The sequence below is a fragment of the Monopterus albus genome, unplaced genomic scaffold (genome assembly GCF_001952655.1).
Source record: "Monopterus albus unplaced genomic scaffold, M_albus_1.0 scaffold29.1, whole genome shotgun sequence".
NCBI classification, from domain to species: Eukaryota; Metazoa; Chordata; class Actinopteri; order Synbranchiformes; family Synbranchidae; genus Monopterus; species Monopterus albus.
The window spans coordinates 4,613,382-4,633,623 of NW_018127909.1; the positions used below are offsets into that span (position 1 = coordinate 4,613,382).

Sequence of the window (20,242 nt, forward strand, 5' to 3'; positions counted from 1 at the left end):
GGTGGACTCTGACTCTAGTGGTCACTTGTATGCCCTCTGAAGCTCTGGCCTCACACCTCTCCATCTGTTGGCACCACATGCTATTTTGTCTGTCCAATCTGATTCCAGCATTTATCCAGTCTGATTTTTGCTGCAACAAGCTCAAGTTGCAGGGATACCTGCAACAGGGAGAGAGAGAGGACACACTATGGAGAGAGGAGACACAGAGTTAGTGACATGTAATAGTGGCACGTAAGCAAGATTACATGGAACCCTTTGTTTTTTAATTTCAGACTCAAATAAATATTTTCAGAATGAAATCAGATGTAAAAACACATTTGACCAGAAAACATTGTGACTTGTTACAGCAGTAGACAAAATACAGGGGTTATTACCAATGGTTAAGTTCCATTTAAGTCTCCCAGTAAGCCTGACAGTAAGCTAGCATTCATACAAATAGAGCACTAGAACTCACATACATGCATCTTTAAATTTATTATTTACTTCTTTTGCTTCTTGCACTGCAACATGTCAAAGCATCCTTTGTGAAAACAGCAGTTTCCTACAGTACACCTGGACTACACTTAAGAGTCACATCATGTTTCCCCATTAATTTTTCAAGTTTTACCTTTAATTTGCCAATCATTTGTATTTGAGTTTGTAATCGATTAAGAACTACATTAGTACAAGAAATTATTTTGAAATACGCATCAAGATTATGTAACATATTTATTAATTATTCCAAATATACTGTTGTCTATTATGGAATATGTTCATTTTCATAGGGACAGCGAAAAAACACAGTGAAGTCTGTAGAGTATTCTGAATAACTGTGACATTGATTCAGACACAAAACGAAACGCGGAGATACGCTCTGCTGCTGAGCTTTATAGCTTTCAGTGCTGTGTGAACTGAAGCGATTTATCGGTTTCTGTCTGCTGGTAGAGCTTCAATAAAGTTTATTCAATTAAACACGGTGACGTCACGAAGTGCAATGGCAGCCAGTGGTACAGCTGTAACCGTTCTCACTCCAAATGGGAGGAGACAAACGGTCCAAGTGTCTCTAAACACGGTGTTATTACAGGTAACTTGTGTTTTAAGAACACGTTCCATGTTGTTTGTCATGGAAAGTTCGTTTAATTTTGTTCTTGTTTCTACCCGAGCGCAAACTATTTTTCTCTGAGCTAGCTTTTTTGCTAACGGTAGTTAGCCAGTGACAGATCAGTGTCTGTTTTCATATTCATATTATCTTGATAACTGTGGCATGAACTTAGGAGTGATATTTTGGATACATCTGTCGTTTGCAGGTTCTGGAGGATGTCTGCAAAAAACACGGATTTAACCCCGACGACCATGGATTGAAGTGAGTCAGTTGGCTAAAGTAGCTCTCATAGTGCTGCCAAAATGTTAACTAGGTTGTAGTTGCTGGCCTGCAGCTGAAGCCCTTAACGTTATCCTAGAGTATGTCTAAACACACCAGGATATACAAATAAATTATATATATATGTACTGAATCTGGCATAGTATGTTGTTTGTGAGAAGTAGAGTCTCTTAAAGTTAACAATAGTGGACAATAATGTGTGAATTGACATGACTGCTGACGTTACAATTGTTAGATAAATTGTTATTGTGAGCAGCAGGGGTCTGTTTCAGCTTAGACGGGTGATTTAGGTGAACTGAGCTGTGGAACTTCACTTATAGGCCTGAAAATAAATGTCATTTTTGTTCTATACGTGAAAGAATATTTGAACAACTACAGATTACCAACATATAATGAAATAGAAAACTGCCATAATATATTTAACTTGAATAGGTGAAATGAATCCCAAGATATAATTAATACATTTTACATCAGCTGAACAAGAGAAAAATCACTGACAGTTAAATGCACTTGGCTGATTTACTCGCCAGCATTATGTACTATCATTTTCTTTTTGTTTTTGTTTTCTTAATCAGCAGGAGAACTCAGCAGCTGAGAGATATTTAGTCAAATTGATGGTGTTTTTTATTTTTGATGTATATGTAGGAGGGTGTGAATGTCCCATCATTCTCTCTCATCTCTCCTCTATCATCATGTTTGACAGGTTTCAGAGGACTCTTGTTGACCTTACGTTGCCATGGAGGTTTGCCAACCTGCCCAACAATGCTAAACTGGAAATGGTGACAAGTACAAGAAAACAGGCTGTAGCTGACAGCCAGGTTAGTCTAACTGATGTGCGAGTACGTGTGTGTGTGCGTGTTTGTGTGTGTGTGTTCACAAGTTGACTGTAAGCGAGCTGCTATCTTCAGGCTTGAAAAAAGAAAACAGCTGGTGAACTTCAGTTCCATTTCTGTGGTAACTGGAAACATGGCTGTGTGATGCAGACACTGTTTCCTTTATCTATGAAGTGTTACCATAGATGTGTTGCCTCTGTTGAAATTTGAGTCCTGTACACGTTGATATTATTGGTGGATTAAAATAAAGTGTATATAAGTGTGTTTGTGTTTGAGATGAGTGAGATAGCAGTGTTAAAGTTTGGTGGATGACCATGCTATAAAGGCACATGCAGTGAATAAGTCAGTGCATGTGTGAAGTACAGCGTGTAAGAGTGTGTATGCTTATTGTCTGCAAGTCATTGTCGCTGGTAGCATAGACATAGTAGCCTGATTCCCAGGTGAGGCTTAGTGAAACGGTAAAATCTAAGTTTATTATGTGAATATAGAATGTGGTGATATTCTGCACATCAAACACAATGAACACATTTGTTTCTTGTGCTTTGATAATTAAGAAAATGCAGTTATTGGCAGAGAAGGCATAGTCAGTGCATTAGTTAAATTTCCACAGTAATTTGATATCTCTGTGTGTAGGCATAGCATTTTAGACTCAGCCAGTTGTTTGTGAATTTTTTGGTTTGCTGTTTTGATTGGTGACTGATGTGCACTTTTGGCAGCAATAACAATATGGATAATGTGGCCAAATAGGGGAAGGCATTAATTATTACTTTCACTCAAGTAGAACAGTACAACCGGTGAATCATGGACCAGGAAATCAAGAAAATGGTTAGTAAGGAGTTGCCCCATCATCTCCAAATCTCTGAAAATAATTTAGGAATCTGAGTCACACATCAACATCAACAGTGTCAGACAACCATGAACTGGTGAAAGGAAAAACAGTCCAAAGATGGAATGAATACATAAAAGAAAAGAAATGCCTGTGCTTCTCAGTAACACAACATTACAGTACAGTGATACTGGTGACTGAGTATCAGTATTGTATCACATGAAATGATACTGAGATATTGGTTATGTGTCCTACCTTTGATTAGGTCAGAAAAAACAATCCCAGGCAATCTGTAAACATCAATATTATTGTATATGTGTATTTTTTATCAGGAAATTATAAATCCAGAAATTCTCCATCTGTGCTCAATCTCTGATTTGTATATGAAAAAACAAAATCAAAAACTAAACAAAAAACACTTTGTTGTAGGTGAACTGTAGTTTCCTATGACATCATGGCATCATAATCTAAGCAGTAAAATCACGTCTGGGTTTGATCTGTTGTTCTTGTTCATTTGATGCATGGTTGACTGTTGATACCTCACAGGTTTTATATACACACACTTGTGCCACACACACACATGCGCACACACGGTCTACTCTCCACATTCACATCAGCCAGACTGGTGTGTGAGAGCATTCCATGTTGGGCGTTGACAGCCAAGGTGCTCTTTTCATCTCTCCCGGTGTGCTGACGTGCTGCATGTTTTCTGTGTTGGATAACATGGTTGTTGAATAAACATAAACAACTCGTAGAATGACTCAGAGAGTGAAAGAACAACATGCACTGATGCCTGGTGTTACTCATTTTCAAACTGAGGTGGGCCCACATGTGCAGCTTAATCAAGGTCAATTATCAAAGAATTTTCTTCCTCAGACTGTAGAGCCAAGAACTTACTAAAGGCCACCTAGGAAGGTTTTGATCCTTAATATAGTGAGTTTCCATTCTGCACTTAAAGTAACCTTTTGTCCTACAATGTGAACAGTATAGAGATAAAAATATGTTTTGCATCCAAATATTATTAATTTCTGTACTTTTATTGTTTTTAAAGGGAAGTAAAATTATTGTACTTGTTTAGTGCAGTGGTTTTGCTTGTGGTTTTTTATTATTATTATTATTTTTACAGGTTATGCAGCATTTCATAAGAAAACAGCAAAAATGAAAAAGTCTGAAAAATGAACACAGTTTTTGTCCTGCTCATCTAAGTTGTAAAATATATAATTCTGGATCAAATTCAGTAGGGGTCCTTTGTCATTAGCTCTTATCGCAATAAATGCAGCAACTGCTACAAAAAAACACTTAGCACAGTATTAAACCCACTTCACATCCATTTGTGGTATATGCATACTGTATGTACTAGGAGGTTAGACACTCACCTTTACAGGGGTGGAAGGACTGATGGTGATCTTTTCTGCCTGCTTTTTATTCACGGATCATGTTTTGCAGGTTAATGTGTTATGTTTTTTGTAGTACATCTAAACAGCATGTGTATGTGTGTTCCTGTGATTTGGTTTCCCTCAGGTGCGAGTCGCACTACAGATGGAGGACGGCACTCGGCTCCAAGGTTCATTCTCTTCTGCACAGAGTCTGTGGGAAGTGCTCACACATTTCCCCCAGATCCGGTGTGTATATAGTATATGTGCTTGCACACACATGCAAAGTTTGTAAATGTGTTGCCGTTGTAATTTGAGGACATTTTAGGAAAGACATTTTTTTTGTGTTCTCTCTTCTTCATATGGTTCTTTGAGGGTTAAGACTTGGTTTCCGGATTTAGGTTAGAATTAAATTAGGATAAGTGTTGGAGTGATAGGGTGGGAGGAGCAGTACTCTCCCTGTTCTGTATTCACCCTTTCTGATATCCCATAATACCTCACACCCAGACAGGTTCCAATCTATAGAGTATCGCAGACATCAATGATAAAATAGCAACGCCATATCTTGTCGGGCATAAAATTAAATACAGGGGACTGTTCCAGGCTGTACAAATGAAGCTGGGAAGGATAAGGCTCAGAATATTAAAAGGTCATATTACACTTTCCTATGAAATGACCAAACCTTGGATGAAGGCAATTCCCCAAGCATCCTGGCATCTCCCAAGTAATCTAGCAGAATTTGTTCTAACCATTTTAAAGGAAATAAAGTATTTTTCTGATAATAATGAAAATGTAGAGAAATAATGCTACATTTTAAGTGTTGAGATGAATTATGATGAGTGAAATATATACAAATTATCTGAGTGTACAACACGAAAATTGAGACTCCGTGTTTTATACACTACGTCATGCTGTAGTCAAGTTTAATTGAGATCAAAATAATAGAATGATACCTTTTTTGTATTGCAATCCCACTATTTTAATAGAAAACATAGAAAACAAACTTAGACCATCTTGGCTGTTCTGCAAACTAATATTATTACAGTTCCTTGTAGAGCAGCGCCGATCTTGTGTCAAAATTTGTTTCCCCATTAGGATGTGTTTCCTCCTGTTAAAACTGGGTTTCTAGTAGTGCCCCCCTCTGTATTTATGATTAGAATAAGGATAGGGTTCTGGTTAGGGGAAACTCAATTTGATTTGACTCAATCTATGCCAGGTGTCCTTGGAGTTCAGTCTTAAATGTCTTTAACCACTAATGTTAAAGTTATTATTCATACGATAAAACTGGATCAGCAAAGGAAAATACACAAGTAAGCTAATGTTAAGGTCATAGAGTTACTGTGTACAGATAATGCACACTTGTTCTCAGGCAGTACAGCATATAGTCTATTTAAAACCTGAATCTGTCTTACTAATGCTCACACTGACCAAAGAGCTCACTTTCATTATGAATAAACCTTTTATGCTGTAAACACCACTGTCTTTGGGTTGTATCCAAGCCTGATATCCTCACTTGCCATCCAGAACATGTCAAGTGGGCCTGTTTTTGGGATTGGAACCTTCTGAATTCCCCTTCAGATCCTTCTTTGTACACTGTCAAACAGAAAAACATGGGACGCTAATGCATCGGTCCTGTTGCTTTGCATTATGGTGCTGTTAATTTTTTTGTAATTTTGGCACGGTGTACTGGTCTTAATACTACTGTACTCATGAGGCTTGGTCCCAGCCATCACTGTTTTAGCAAAAGCTGTGGTAGTTTTCAATTTCATTCAAAGTTGAACTTTTTGTTTACACAGTGTTTCATGTAATGCATAACCACAATTCACAGATCATTGCTTTAATTATTTCAGGTGTGTTTTATATATTTGCATGTATGTATGTGCATATACAGTATATATTGATCAGCCATAACATTATGACCACTGGCAGGTGAACACTGATGATCTTGTTACAGTGGCACCTGTCACTGTGTGGGGTGTATTACGCAGCAAGTGAACATTCGGTCCTTGAAGTTGATGTGTTGGAAGCAGGAAAAATGGGCAGCGTAAGGATCTGAGTGACTTTGCCAAGGACCAAACTGTGATGGTGAGATGACTGGGTCAGAGCATCTCCCACACTGCAGGTCTTGGTGGGTGTTCTTGGTCTGCAGTGGTTAGTACCTACCAACAGTGTCTAAGGAAGGACAGATGGTGAACTGGAGACAGGGTCATGGACGCCCACAGCTCACTGATCTTTGTTAAAATGGTTGAAAATGAGAACTACTGTACATTGGTCTTTATGAAGAGAAAGTGTCAGGGGCTGTAGTAGTGATATCACACCTAGAGCGGTGAGGCTGTTGAATTTGTCTCAACAATTCTCTCTAACGTCCTCATGACCACAGTTTTCACTCCTTTTACATACGTTTTTCACTGAATTGTAGACACATCTGTGCTCTTCCTGACAGTAGAACTGTGGAAGCAAATGGATTCACAGAAGATGCACAGTGAGCTGCAGAGTGACACGAGTGCCGACCAACTGCCACATTGACTCCTAGGTAAACAGTATTAGGCAGGTGGTCATAATGTTATGGCTGATCAGTTTATATATAGCTGTGGTTGTGCAGGAATGAACACAGGCCAGCACAGTGTTAAGATAGTGTCCCTTCTTCTCACCACTCCTCTGCCCAAGTTTGTGCTTTCCCACATGTTGCCACTTCTCACTCAAACACACACATATAGCTGTTACTCAGTAGTTCCAGCTGTGCCATCCCAGGTGCCAGTGCATCCGTCCAGCCCTCATCTCATCTCTGTTAAATGACGTCGCTCTATATCCTGATCCTTTTCTAAGAAGGTTATGCGTCCATGAAATTTATATTAGCTCCACATTAGCTTAAAATTCTCTGTGAATGTTCGGAGGCAGAGGGGAAAACATTGATTTTCAGAACTGTTCAATAGTAAAACATTTATGGTTCACTTATTTTTCTACATGGGATTGTGCACACATGGTTTACACATGCAGACAACATGCCTCTGCATTGCTTGAAAATTTATTGTAAAGTCCCAGAGCTGATTTCCCTCAGCAAGAGAAAGTCACTTCTATGTTTTGTTTTGTCACACCTAAAGCAAATAAAAATCTTTCACTTGTAATTTTAATCTTTGATTTTTCTTACTGTCACCACCTTTCCCCAGTGTGTCAGAGCTGGCGGAGTCAGGATCCACTCCCATGTGTGTTTACATGAGAGATGAGGTATGCAGTGTTGCTTTAACTCTCCCTTTCTTAAGAGACGAAACTGAGTTTTATAGTAACGCAGCTGTTTTTCCGTGTGTGTGTGTGTGTGTGTGTGTGTGTGTAGGTGAGTGGGGAAGAATCACTAAGGAAGGCCACTCTGAAGTCTCTGGGTCTCACAGGAGGAAGTGCCATTGTCAGGTACAGTATTTGTTTTCAGACTTGTGTTTTTTTTGTGTGTGTGATTTTATTGACAGTTCCAATAACAGCCAATGTGAAGAACAGTTAACACTTAGGGTCCTGTTTTGGCAATCTAGAGCACACGTTTCCAGCTGCAACAATCAAGGTACATACAGGCCATGTCCAGACCAATTTTGCTATTTTGACGGCGCAAAAAGTATTTCTATGACAGGCAATTATTTCAAAAGGTTTGGAGTTGCACTCTTAATAAAACGATGGGTGTATTTTGGGCATAAAATGCAGTAAACCAATCAAAATGCCTTCTCCCATTCCCTTTAAAAGGCAGTCGCACTGGTACCACGGCCGATAGCTAATATGGTGGCGAATTGATCTGGAGGGAGACAGGAGGAATTTAAGTAACTGTGTAGAGCCACGATTGCTCAAACAATTTGCCATTTACACTGACCATTATTGTGATCAAAAATCAACCCTTTACATGTTTTAAAATAACTTGGTGCACAGGGTATTCATTTTAATTCTGAAAACATTCCAATTTTAATCTGTAGCATTTTGGTGCACTGCTGCAAAGCCCTGTCTAAATGGAAACTACAGTTTGATACAGGACTGTACCCCCTGGGTGGAAGACAGGGGCCTGAGTCGCTTTATGCACAGTGCTGCAGTTTAAGCTCATGGTAAAGCAGTTTTTCCAATTTCTCTTTAAGGTTTTTACTCAAAAAGAACAAAACTCCAGTAGAGGGGGACAGTGGAGGAGCCACTGAAACAGTTGCTGTGCCAGCCACGCCTGTTGCCAAGGAAACAACACCTAGCCTGTCAGCTCAGCCCGACTCTGCTTTGTCACATCCAGACACAACAACAGACGTGCCAATTAAAAATTCAGACTCCGACAGTCCAATGGAATCCCTGTCTGCACCTACTCCTGTCTCTGCCACAAGCACACTTCCTGTTCAACCGGAAGCCATTTTGAACCCCCAGGATGCAGTTTGGCCTGAAGCCCCTCCTGCCCATAGAGAAACATCAGAGGAAGATGGCGAGGAAGCAGGGCCATCAGGGCTGAGCTCTCATGCAACATCTTCCTGCTCCACCTCCTCAGCTCCATTTGTTCCCTTCTCTGGGGGTGGTCAGCGTCTCGGAGGTCTGGGGGGAGGGGGAGGAGCAGTTGGATGCTCACTATCTTTACCCTTGTCATCCTCATCTCTGTCACCTCTGACTGCTGCAGGCGAATCACCCAAAGCCAAGAAAGCCAAATCTAGCGATGGTTCTAGCACCACGGTGAGCCATATCACTGCATGGAGAAAGTCCTAATATTTTATTTTTGGATGATTCATTTTTTTTCTTGTTGTTGATAATTCATGTTGCCAAGACCAATTTGATATCTTTTTCCCCCCTATTTGCAGATTTCTAGATAATTGAAAGTTAATTCTTGACCTTGAAAGTAGCAGTTGACAGAACCATCTCTCTCTAACTTGTGGCCTTTTCTGTTCCTTTTACAGCATCAAGCTTCAGCCAACCTTCCAGAAGAGGACATGGATCATGGGGAGGAGTTCTTGGAGGTAAATCCTCTTGTTTCAGGTCAGAGGTTTCTGCCCTATAATCTCCATGTTGTGGATCTGTGCCTTGAATCATTCTTGGACACAACATGACTCTGTAACTTACCAATTAAGGGTTTGATTTTCTCTTGGTCTAATCTTAAATACAAGTGTTTTCATTATGTTTCAGGGTTCTTTATATCAGGAATTTTCATAGTCACACATTGTGCCTCCTTTTGACAAAATGAAGACAATTGTGATTTCACCCCAACCTCATTCTAGGTTTTGGAACTGCAGTTCTCATAAAATGTTTTAAAATGCGTCTTGGACAATTGGATTGCAAGTGTGCAGCCAAGACACATCACCGTTTACACCTGTCACTATATATGCCTCTTCAAGGTGTCCAGCTGACTACTTGTGTTCAGATTTCACTACTACTGTGACACTTCTGCTTAAATATGGAATGGCCACAAGAATAGGCGGCACATTTCAGCGATTGGGCACCTTTCAGTATCTTCACCCGATACGCCCCCAGGGATTCAGTGCAGAGAATACTCATTGTTTCCAGATTTTGATTTTACATACTTGACAATCTTTTTAGTCCTTCAATTTTGTCTGGGTGGTTAATAACATCTTCCTGTGGTGTGACAAACTCAGAACACATATTTATTTCCACACTACCTAGACTTTAGCTCCTGTCTTTGTAGCTACTGCAGCTCCAGCTTGACTGTGTTGATATTTTTCCTCCATTCTCACATTTTCAAAACCTGTGCTTTATATGAAAACATCACTGTGACCATTTGTGTATGTCTCTATCCTCCCTGCAGCCGGTGGAACGGGAGCCTCTCATCTACCACCTGGACTCAATGTCCCATCGCTCTGAGGACCACATGGATCTGCCCGACCAGTTCTTTGAAGTGACAGTTGATGATGTGCGGAAGCGCTTCGCCCAGCTGAAGAGCGAGAGGTGAGGGGAAGGAAGTGAATAAAGGTGGTTGAGTGATTTTGGGTCAGAGGAATGTGTGTGATATTTTGTAATTAATACCTTGTTTCTGCAGAAATGTGTCTGGATCAGATGTGTTCACTCACTGTTTGTAACAGATAATTAGTCACCTCGGTGTCTGGTCCTCCAGTGTTTTGTTGATGAATACACCCTTAATTGCAGAATACCATAGCAATGAAGAATGGCCATAGGCAGGGAGATGCCGGCCATCACTGTGTGCATTTTGATGTTTTTATTTTTTGTGTTTGAAGTTTTTGTTTTGTTTTTTAGTTCAAAACAGATGCGGACAAGCTTACTCCACACTTTGTGGATGTGGACACAGCAGACCACAACTGCTAAGACACTGTTCTCTATTATAAGATGCCACACACACAACAAAAGCTTCTAAATATGGCATACAGGGGCCAATTAGTAAGGCTGTTTGGTGCAGACATTCTTCTTCCAGCCATCAACCAAATAACGGCAGGTTGTGACCTCACCGTGAACATCCTTTAATCTCTGTCTATGTTGACTTAGCTGGCTGCCTCATGGCTATGTTACTACTGTGTCAATGACTGCAATTACCAAGGGTGGAATTAAACCCACCGCAGCAATTCATCTCTGTCTCTGACACACGCATGCATATATGGCCACACATGAGTAAGGGTAGAAGAAGAAACATCTTCTCTTTTTTTTACTGCTCATCTTTACCACTGTCAGTACCAAAGTTTCTATTTCATAGCTCATTTCATTAGAGTTGTTTATCTCTTCCTTCATTCCTTCAGGAAGTTTTTGGAGGAGGTGCCACTGATGACTAAAGCTCTAAGAGAAGCACAGATGAAGGAGAAGCTGGACAGATATCCCAAAGTGAGCACAAGTGACACATACATAATCACAATCCTATTGTTTGTGGTATTAAATAACCAGTTGCCACTGTGTTTCTCCAGGTGGTCCTGAGGGTCCAGTTTCCAGACCGACATGTTCTACAGGGCTTCTTCAGGCCCCTGGAGACAGGTGTGTGTGTGTGTGTGTGTACGTGTACATTTCAGATGGCTAGCCACAGGTATGGCTGCAATGTTGCATCTGCTTACGGCTCCCTCACCACAGTTATGACTGTAGCCACACCGCAGTGACAGAGACAGAAAGAATGAGACAGGTCTATTATTCCAGGGATTAGATCCACCCCAACAGCAACACAACAACCAGCAGAACAACAAAATGGAGGGAAATTCCACCTGAAAAACTCCACACTGGAGCTGATAGTTGTGCACGTAGATCAGCTTGTTCATGCATATGTTGATGCTCATTTGTGTTTTGTAACCAGTTGATGCTGTGAAGCACTTTGTGAGGAATCACCTGGAGGATCCTCAGCTCAGTTTCTACTTGTGTAAGTGTCATTTCATTTCCCACTAATTAATCACAACATCAAGCATCAAAATCCACCCTGACGATGATGTGAAACCATATTTCTGGTTGTTTACGCTTAATTGAGGGATCATTAAGGGATAATGACCAGTTTATTGCAGCTGAAGGCATAGAGTTTATGCCTTTGGCCATTATTTCTTTAAGTATCCTTTACTGGAGGTGTTAAGATCTGGAGGTAACAAAGCCTAATGGCAGTCAAGCCAAAAGGTTATCCACATTATCTAATTCATTTCTTTCAGTCGTCACCCCTCCAAAAACCATCCTGGACGATCCTTCAGCTACACTTTTCCAGGTAAGACTCCTCACATTCTCAATTAAGTTTGAAGGAAGCTAAGCACAATAATGACGTCCCATCCTTGAGACTATCACATGCACAGAGGCTGTAAAATGTATCGGCTGGTTCCTCTTTCCTCTTCAAAGCCCCACCACATTCTCCCTCTGTTCTCTCGCTCCTACACACTCTCGCTCTCATTTCTTTTCTCTCCACTGTCCTTGACCCCAGCTGGGCTTGATTTTTCCCAGACTGGCACATGGGGTTAATACAAGCCATGCTTTGATCTTGACAGATACACACACACACACACACACACACACATATTTGCACAGAGCAGTGGGCAGGCTTGATGCTTTGTTGCCTTTGAGTTCAGACCTCTTCATATAGTGAAACAGTTGAGAGCAAAGTGATACAAATGAAAACCAAAGGAGATGTTTCAGGGCCTCCCCTTGTTCTTTTATTCTAGAATAACTGCCAGCATTTTCATCACCAGTGCTGCGTTTCTGTATTCTCACTTGACACTCAACCTGAAGCAGACGAAAGGGGAGGAAGGGAAAGTTGTTTGAAGTGATGATGTGTTGTGATGATGAACAAGATTCAGAGGGACTGCTACAAAAGATAGCAATCCTCAGAAGCACACTTTGAAATGTGTGTGTTGTGGGGTGGGGGATGGGTCATCCCGATGATGCCACAATATCACTAAATCAGATCAGAGGTTCTGATGTAAGTCACCCATCCCTCATTGTTTTTCATCTCCATGTCCCTTTTTAAACTCTCCATGCTTGTTTTCTTTCCACTACACACCCCTCTGCTGTACCCCAACAGCAGTTTTCTCTCTTCCCCAACCACCACTACTGTCCCTCTCTCTGACCCCTTCCTGTCCCTCACCCCTCCCCTCACTCTCATGTCTCTACCCATTAGGGACTTAAAAGCATTAAAGCACACAAAAAACTAAATCTTTAATACCCTTGGTGTCGTGTCTCACATGCACACACAGACACACACACTGGCTGTTTCACTGTCTATACATCAGTCTCTGAGACATAGATAAGAAATCTTTAATCTTTTTTTTGTGCCACATAGACATGAGTGCACACGCATATGTATTCTGGCTCTTTCTCTCTCTCACACACACACACACACATACACAGATGCACAGTTTAATCACTTTGTGTCATGTCAGGAAAGGAATGTTTCCCAACCCAGCAGCCCTTTGATACCAGGCGTCCCCTCCCTCATCCGTATCCCTCTGTCTTCCATCAGGATCCCTTCTCTCTCTTTTTCTTTCTGTCTCCTCCCTGTTTTTACCTCTCTGTTCTCCCTCTCTGTCTTTCTCATACACTCACACATACTCGCAGGTCTTGTTCCATTGTTTTATCCTGAATCCCATGGCCGCTGCCAGAGGGAGCAGGATAGCTGGAATCGCTGTAGTTTCACTGTAGCCATTGTTTTCAGCTCACAGGGTTGTGATAATAGCAATTAGGTCAGCATGTTCCATTTTAGCAACCAGCTAGTGGGGGGGGGGACTACGGGGTTGTAGTGGAGGGTGGACCCACCTAATCCCAGTGACAGCCATGCCAAATCCTTGTTTTACACTGCTGGTTTGAAACTGTGTAGAACTGAGCTTCGTGGAAAATGTTCCGCTGACGGCTCTAGCTCTACACCTAACAATTATTGTTAGTACCCATTAGTCTGTCAGTTGACTGTTAAGCCATGCCCACCTTAGTTGGTGCAGCTACACCTGTTAGACTTTCCATTCTCACATGGCACAGATGCAGTTTACAGTGATAGCTGGAGCAGCTTGCCCTCTCCAAACTCTGTCATTTTTAAAAAGCTGGTCCTTGATTTCAGACAGTCGGACAAAAGCAGCTTCTTGTTTCCAGCTGACAACTATTGAAATGTTACAGGAATGTTAGTTAACATTCACCACATGAGTTAGTTGAAAAGACAGACTTAAAATGACTTTTTAATGTCAAATGAGCTTGTTCTAAAACAAGAATCTTGTAAAAGAGATTTTAAATGTATACTTAACGAGTCCATACATGATTCTGTGTGAAATGGCCAAGGAATATTATTTCACAAGTGGATGTCTTCAGGCTCCTTGTTTGGTTGAAGCTACAGCCTAACACCCAAATACATTCAATTTATGTTGATATAAAACTGAAATTCCCACATTTGAAAAGCTGGAACAAGCAAATCTTTGGTTTTTCACCTGTTTAAATAATTTAAATGGTTAATAATTAACCAAATAGTTGACAGATTTTCTGTTAATTGACAAATTATTGTACCACTAGATGAGATTACTGTTAGGATAAATATTCTACACACAAGGGTATCGTTTGTCAGTTGGTGTGTTTTTAACTGAACGAAAACTTGGTTGGCATCAGTTTAAAGGATGATAAAAAGGATGCAATTACTGGAAAGTCAGAGGACAAGTATTACTTTGGACAAAATGTGTGGTTGACTAACTGATGGGGAAAGATGAGTTGGAAAAGGTGAACAATGTTCTCAACTACATTGTGTAGGCCTAGTTATAATGCATATCATCATAAGCCGTTATACTGTATTTTTAATACAGCTCAACTTGCATTAGAATGTGCACTAGTGTTGTGTTCTTGAACTAGTTTGTCCCCTTTCTGACAGACATGTGCCATGCCTTGTACACTTATCTGCCTGCTACTAGTCCATTATAATCATTAAGAATATCAGCAGAGAGGAGTGTTGTGCTGTGGGGGTGAAAGTGTTTTCACTAACCATTTGAGTGGTGTTCATTTTGTGGTTTGCTTCAAAGAGCCACAGTTACTGGATCTAATCCCTGGGCAATGAATCATCCCCACAAACTTGATTTTTGTTTGGATGTAGCAGCAGTGCTTAGTTTGGGTGTAGCAGGAGAGAGATTTGTTCAGATTTGTCTATGTTTTTCAGAATTTAAGTTTTGTATGAAACATTTTCAGAAGCTCCTGTTCATTCCTCCTCCTTTCTCGCCGTCTGTAGGCCAACCTGTTTCCTGGCGCGCTGCTGTACTTCGGCTCCAACACCAAGACAGGTTTTTGCCCTTTCCTGTTCTTTTATCTCATATGCTGGTTTAAATGGGATACTCGTGGATTACTGAGGAATGTAATATAACAAAACAATAGTTAGCATTGTTGTGTGTGTGTTTTGTCCACAGATTTTTACATAAAGAGGGAACTGCTTGAATCCTCTGTCTCAGCCTTGCAAGCAAATGAGTCTGTTGCAAGGTATGCTTATGTCTCTCTGTGTGTGTGTGTGTGTGTGTGTGTGTTTGAAAGTGTGCCTGCTTGTGTGTGCATTTGGGTGTGTATATGCATTTGTATCCCGCGGCAACCAGACTATTTTCCTGTCACAAAGCTGTCATCATTGGAATGCCTTTGAGGTTCTGCCTAAACAGCAGGTGCCCCCATGCACCCTCATTTCCTCCACGTATGCACAATACACAGAAACCATTTTCCAGTCCTCCTAAAGATAGAGCCCGTTTCCCAAAAGTGACCCCCAACTGTTGTCTTTCTACTTCTTTAACAAGGTCATCCATCACTACTCCTCTGTTTTCGATCTGTATCTCACTCAGTTATTTAACGTCTGGCAGAGATCCTCTGCCAGCCAAACAGCACTGCTTTAAGTAGACGTGATTTCCTCAACAACACCAAAAAGGCATCCTTCACCCTTACAAAACATCTTTCGTGATTATATGTTTTAGATTTTGACCTTTTGCTTTCCTTACATCAGCTGTATGATCAGGTCCCCGACACCCTCCTCCAGCTCTCTGAGAATTGAGGAGCCACTTCCTCCTCCACTGATGACAGCAGACACCAGCAGATCCACACAGGACGAGGAAGACCCGTCTGCACACACCCAGGCTGCGAAACCTACCAGATCAGACCCAGGCAAGGTACCCAAGTGGCTCAAACTTCCAGGTGAGGACAGGGCCAAACAGTGAGCATGCACACACATGCATGTAACTGTACATTGTCACATTTTAGCTCTGGTCTGCCATGTGTTTTAGAAACACTGGATTTTAGAAACAAACCGAGCAGAGTAAACCCACAGTCTTATGGAATGATGCACTTTACTGTATGTTTCTCTTCTCTGGCGTCACAGTGAGCTCACCAATGATGAGCACTGTGTTGTTGAGACAACAGCTGAACCCTATATCCAACTAATGGTGACATGTTGATGTGGAGATGAGCTCCTTGCGATATTCTGTGGTAATTCTTGACTGTCCAATACATGGTTCAGTTCCCGGTCCTTTTCTGCAGTAAGTTTTCACATGTCAAGAATTGATCCCCTCCTTGACAGCAAAAGATGCTAGACAAGCCTTCAGAAACTCCTTGAAGTGAAAGTGGGCTTTATATCCTCTTACAGGGCCCACTAAGTACCAGACACACTATAAGCAGACTTGGAGGAAGTTACTAATATATTAACATTATGACTACAAACAACCCATAATGCAACAGTCTTCACAAAACAATGTGACAACAGTATATTAACTCTGCATTTTCACACATATTTTAGACTGGAAAAAATTGTCCCATATCCTGCTCACTGTAGTAACTGACACACGTCACTTGCTTCACTTTAATCATAATTCAGCTAATTGAAACAAGTTTCTACTGTCAGACAGTCATGTGGTTGATCTTTCACAGCGCCACAGTCCACCCACCCTTTCAGGCAGCCTCAGGTTTAATGGTTTACTCTGCACCAGAGTTTGAGTGACAGCTTGAATGACAACCAGCCCCAAACAAACAGGCAAACACACCAGAGATCATGTGAACCACACCGAGCAGGTTAGGTGTGAAAGCAGCAAAGTGTTACACCCTCGGGCCTTCCTGCTCAGAGATTGCTTCCTTTTTCCTGAAGAAGAAGAGAAGGCTTTGAGCCACATGATTGTGGTTTTGAGTGTGTTTTTATCACAAAACAGTCAATAGGAAATGGCCTTTTGAAAGCAGAGTTCCTCATGACTCAGAAGATGGTGATGCATGTTAGGATGAAGCCATTAGCCGTGGATGGTCACCCCCCTGCTCCAGCCCAGGAGACAACTACAGACACCGCGGGCCCAGAGGGGGGGCCTGTTGCTGGGCCACATCACAAAGCACGAGGCCCTGTGATCAGTTTAGGCACGGCGCGTCTCTGTTGTGGTGTTTCTGATGGTCACTCTGTTGATGCTTTTGTTTAGAGTATCATTGGCCTTCTCTCTCTCTCTCTCTCTCTCTCTTTCTGTGTGTGTGTGTTGTGTGCATATTATTTCTGGCTGATCTCTGGGTGCATCCATATGCGCCTTCTAAGAAAGATGTGGCTTCATCCTCTTTCATGAGGAAAGACAATGACAGAAGGAAGGGGGCTGAACCAAGAGTTATAGACTCCAGGTGTGGAAGTGTAGAGAGGGCATCGTGATGATCGATGCCATGTTGACAGGAGGTAGTACATTCTGTATGTTTCACAAGGCTTTTGGACAAGCAGCCCTGTATTGTACATGTTTTTAATTGATTTTCACTGGATATCCAAATTCACTATGGGTTCTAAACAGCATGCTTTTTGAAGACTTACTTCAATTTGGCACAGAGTAGATGACGTGTATGAGCTTGGTGGGTGTGTTTTGGATTAATTTATTTTTAAAATAAAAAACTTGTATTGTTTAGAAGTTGTGTTTTTTGTTGATGTGCCTGTCCAGGATAGCAATTTGTTTTGAATTATACAACAGCACACACCAGAAGAAGCTGCACAGAATTAAAAACAGAAAGAGAAATTGGCTGAATGCAATAGTAAACTGTTCTAAAATATTAAAAATATAAAATGATTATTGGCAGAACATCTGGTCATGCTCCGTGCAGAGATCCCTGCCTGTTCTACCTTTGCTTTCTCTTGTTGTTAGATGCACAGACATTTCTCTCATAACTGTATTTTTCTGAACACTGTGCCAGTGCTTAAACAAAGGGCACAGCTAATTTGTATTGTCTGTCAATTGACAGGACAAATCATTTGTTGTCTCTTGTTTCTCACTCAGGTAAGAAATAAGACAGCTGCCGCGTGGTGATGTGTGAACTGATGGCAACAGACGTCTGAAGAGCTCGGCCTTGCAGGCTTGAGTAGAGAGAGAAAGAGCACTTAAATCTTTGCTGCGCTTCACAAAAGGGACTTTAACTCATCCTGGAGGACACCTGCACTCAACTAGATTTTCAAATGATCCAAATGAGACAAGTGGCTGGTAACTAGTGAATATTGCAGTGAATAAAGATTATTGCATTAAAGCCTGCCTGATAGTGTCTTGTATTGAAGTCTACAATGACTCCTTCACTTGTGAGAATGATCTCTCCTCAAGGTTAAGTTAGTAAGTTAGTCGTTGTGGAGCTTTCAATCAGATAGTCTTCATCAGCAGATGTTCATATTTTAAAGGTTTTTTATTCACAGTGGCTTCAAAGTTTATTCTAAAATCAACAATGAACTTTGAACACACTACATGTACAGTATTTTGTCATGTATCCGTCTTGGTCTTTGATGCATCCTCAACAGTTTAAATCATTTTAATGGTGTGCCCCTTTCTATAGGGGAGCCTCCACCCACTGACACAATACAGCCTTTTCTTTTGTAACATTGGTTAAGTTTATATCTGCCACTCAGGCTACACCTGATTATAAATTAACCACAACTCTGAAACTTCATTTGTTACCTGTCTGTGACTGCTGTGATGTACTTGCACTACTTGGAAGGAAAAGGTAGCACTTCTAGTTTAATTCTTCACCTTAGTGTACACTTGTTAGTGTATAGGCTACTGCCCTACAAGAGCAGCATTTCTGCTGTTAGGGCTAGTTCAGCTACTTTTAAACTACACTAGACAAGACTAAACTGCCTAACTTTCTCTAGAGCACTGTTCTCTGCCTCTGTCAGGTTGTGTATCTTTATGATAAACCCTATATGGGGAAAACCCCTCACAGCCACTGTATTTACATGAGTGAAAATAAAGGGATGTATTTGAGGTTACATCTGAGCAAAGTGGACTGAACTGTCTTAGGTTTTGTCAGGGCCACTCTGTCCGTGTGCATTAATAAGTGAATAGCTGCGTTACAGAGCAGCTCGGCATTTTTCAGGTGCCTTCCTGGATCCATGGAGACCACAGCTTTGATCTAACAGGACTGACCTCATGATGCACAAATTCTTGCAGCCCCTGACTGTGTCACATAGCCTGACCTATCTGACCGTCAGCAGGTGACGTTAAGCAGCGCTCAGCCATGCTTTCACGTTGTCGCTGCATCAACAGCATGTTCCTCATTCCTCTCCCCCAGCTGCCCCTCATTCACTCCTTTAGATGAGGAGTGACTTCAAAAAGAGGCAGATCACAGAGGGAAGCAGGATTGTGTGTGTGTGTGTGTGTGTGTGTGTACTTGTATGGCTATACATTGTGAGGACTTGTGTGCGATTTATACCATGGGAGTGAGGACATTATGGCCGGGCCTCATTGTTTGACTCCTCTTCAAAGGACTGTTTGAGGGTTCAGGTGAGCTTAGGGGTCAGGCACTGGCGGTTATTGTTACAGTTACAATGAGGGGTTAGGGCATGCATTATTTGATTTATTTTTGATTTATTTATTTCAAGCATGTAAAGACGGTTGATATGTCAACACACATAATTTTACACATATCCAACAAATGCTAATCCAATATCAATTTGCTTATACCTAGAACATGCTTGAATGGAGTCGGAAGAAGTCACTTATCCAGTCCTACCCCATGACATCATCTTACCATCATTGGTTTGCAAGCAGTATCTCTACATAAATAATTCTCTTCTACACCACACAAGTAATATACTAAAGAAATTATAACAAAGTGTTAACATTCTTACATAATTACATTCTTAAATAATTATCTTCTACACCACACAAGTAATGTGCTAAAGAATTATTACAGAGTATTAACATTCATACACCACACCCACAATGTTCCATCTAATTAATCATTAAGCCTGTTCTTGCATATATCTTGATTGACACATACCTTTATATTTATGTTTAAACTCGTCAATTCTATTACTATTTTTTATGTCTACACTTAAATTATTCCATAGTTTTACCCCACTTATAGAAATACAGAATCTTTTTTTGGTTGTACGTATAGCATGAATTTTTAAATTTAACTGACCCCTTAAATTGTATCCCCCTTCCCTTTCATTAAATAGTTTTTGAATTCCACCAGGTAATAAATTGCTCCTGGCTTTATACATAAACAC

The 20,242-nt window shown here is 41.0% G+C and overlaps 1 protein-coding gene across 2 annotated transcripts; it reads left to right on the top strand.

The window, feature by feature from the left end:
- Positions 1 to 908: 908 nt before the first annotated feature.
- Positions 909 to 18,260, top strand: aspscr1 (ASPSCR1 tether for SLC2A4, UBX domain containing). 2 transcript variants are annotated; one of them, XM_020596294.1, is made up of 18 exons: positions 909 to 1,063; positions 1,287 to 1,342; positions 2,064 to 2,178; positions 4,541 to 4,641; positions 7,560 to 7,617; positions 7,724 to 7,797; positions 8,499 to 8,929; positions 9,014 to 9,066; positions 9,288 to 9,347; positions 10,151 to 10,290; positions 11,091 to 11,172; positions 11,253 to 11,319; positions 11,630 to 11,692; positions 11,970 to 12,022; positions 14,999 to 15,050; positions 15,174 to 15,243; positions 15,749 to 15,936; positions 18,024 to 18,260. In XM_020596294.1, the coding sequence occupies exons 1-18, from the start codon at positions 974 to 976 to the stop codon at positions 18,032 to 18,034; spliced, it is 1,764 nt and encodes a 587-aa protein (XP_020451950.1). In that variant the 5' UTR covers positions 909 to 973; the 3' UTR covers positions 18,035 to 18,260. The 2 variants fall into 2 exon arrangements, with proteins under 2 accessions (XP_020451950.1, XP_020451948.1); XM_020596292.1 differs by having other exon boundaries at positions 8,499 to 9,066.
- The last annotated feature ends 1,982 nt before the right edge of the window (positions 18,261 to 20,242 follow it).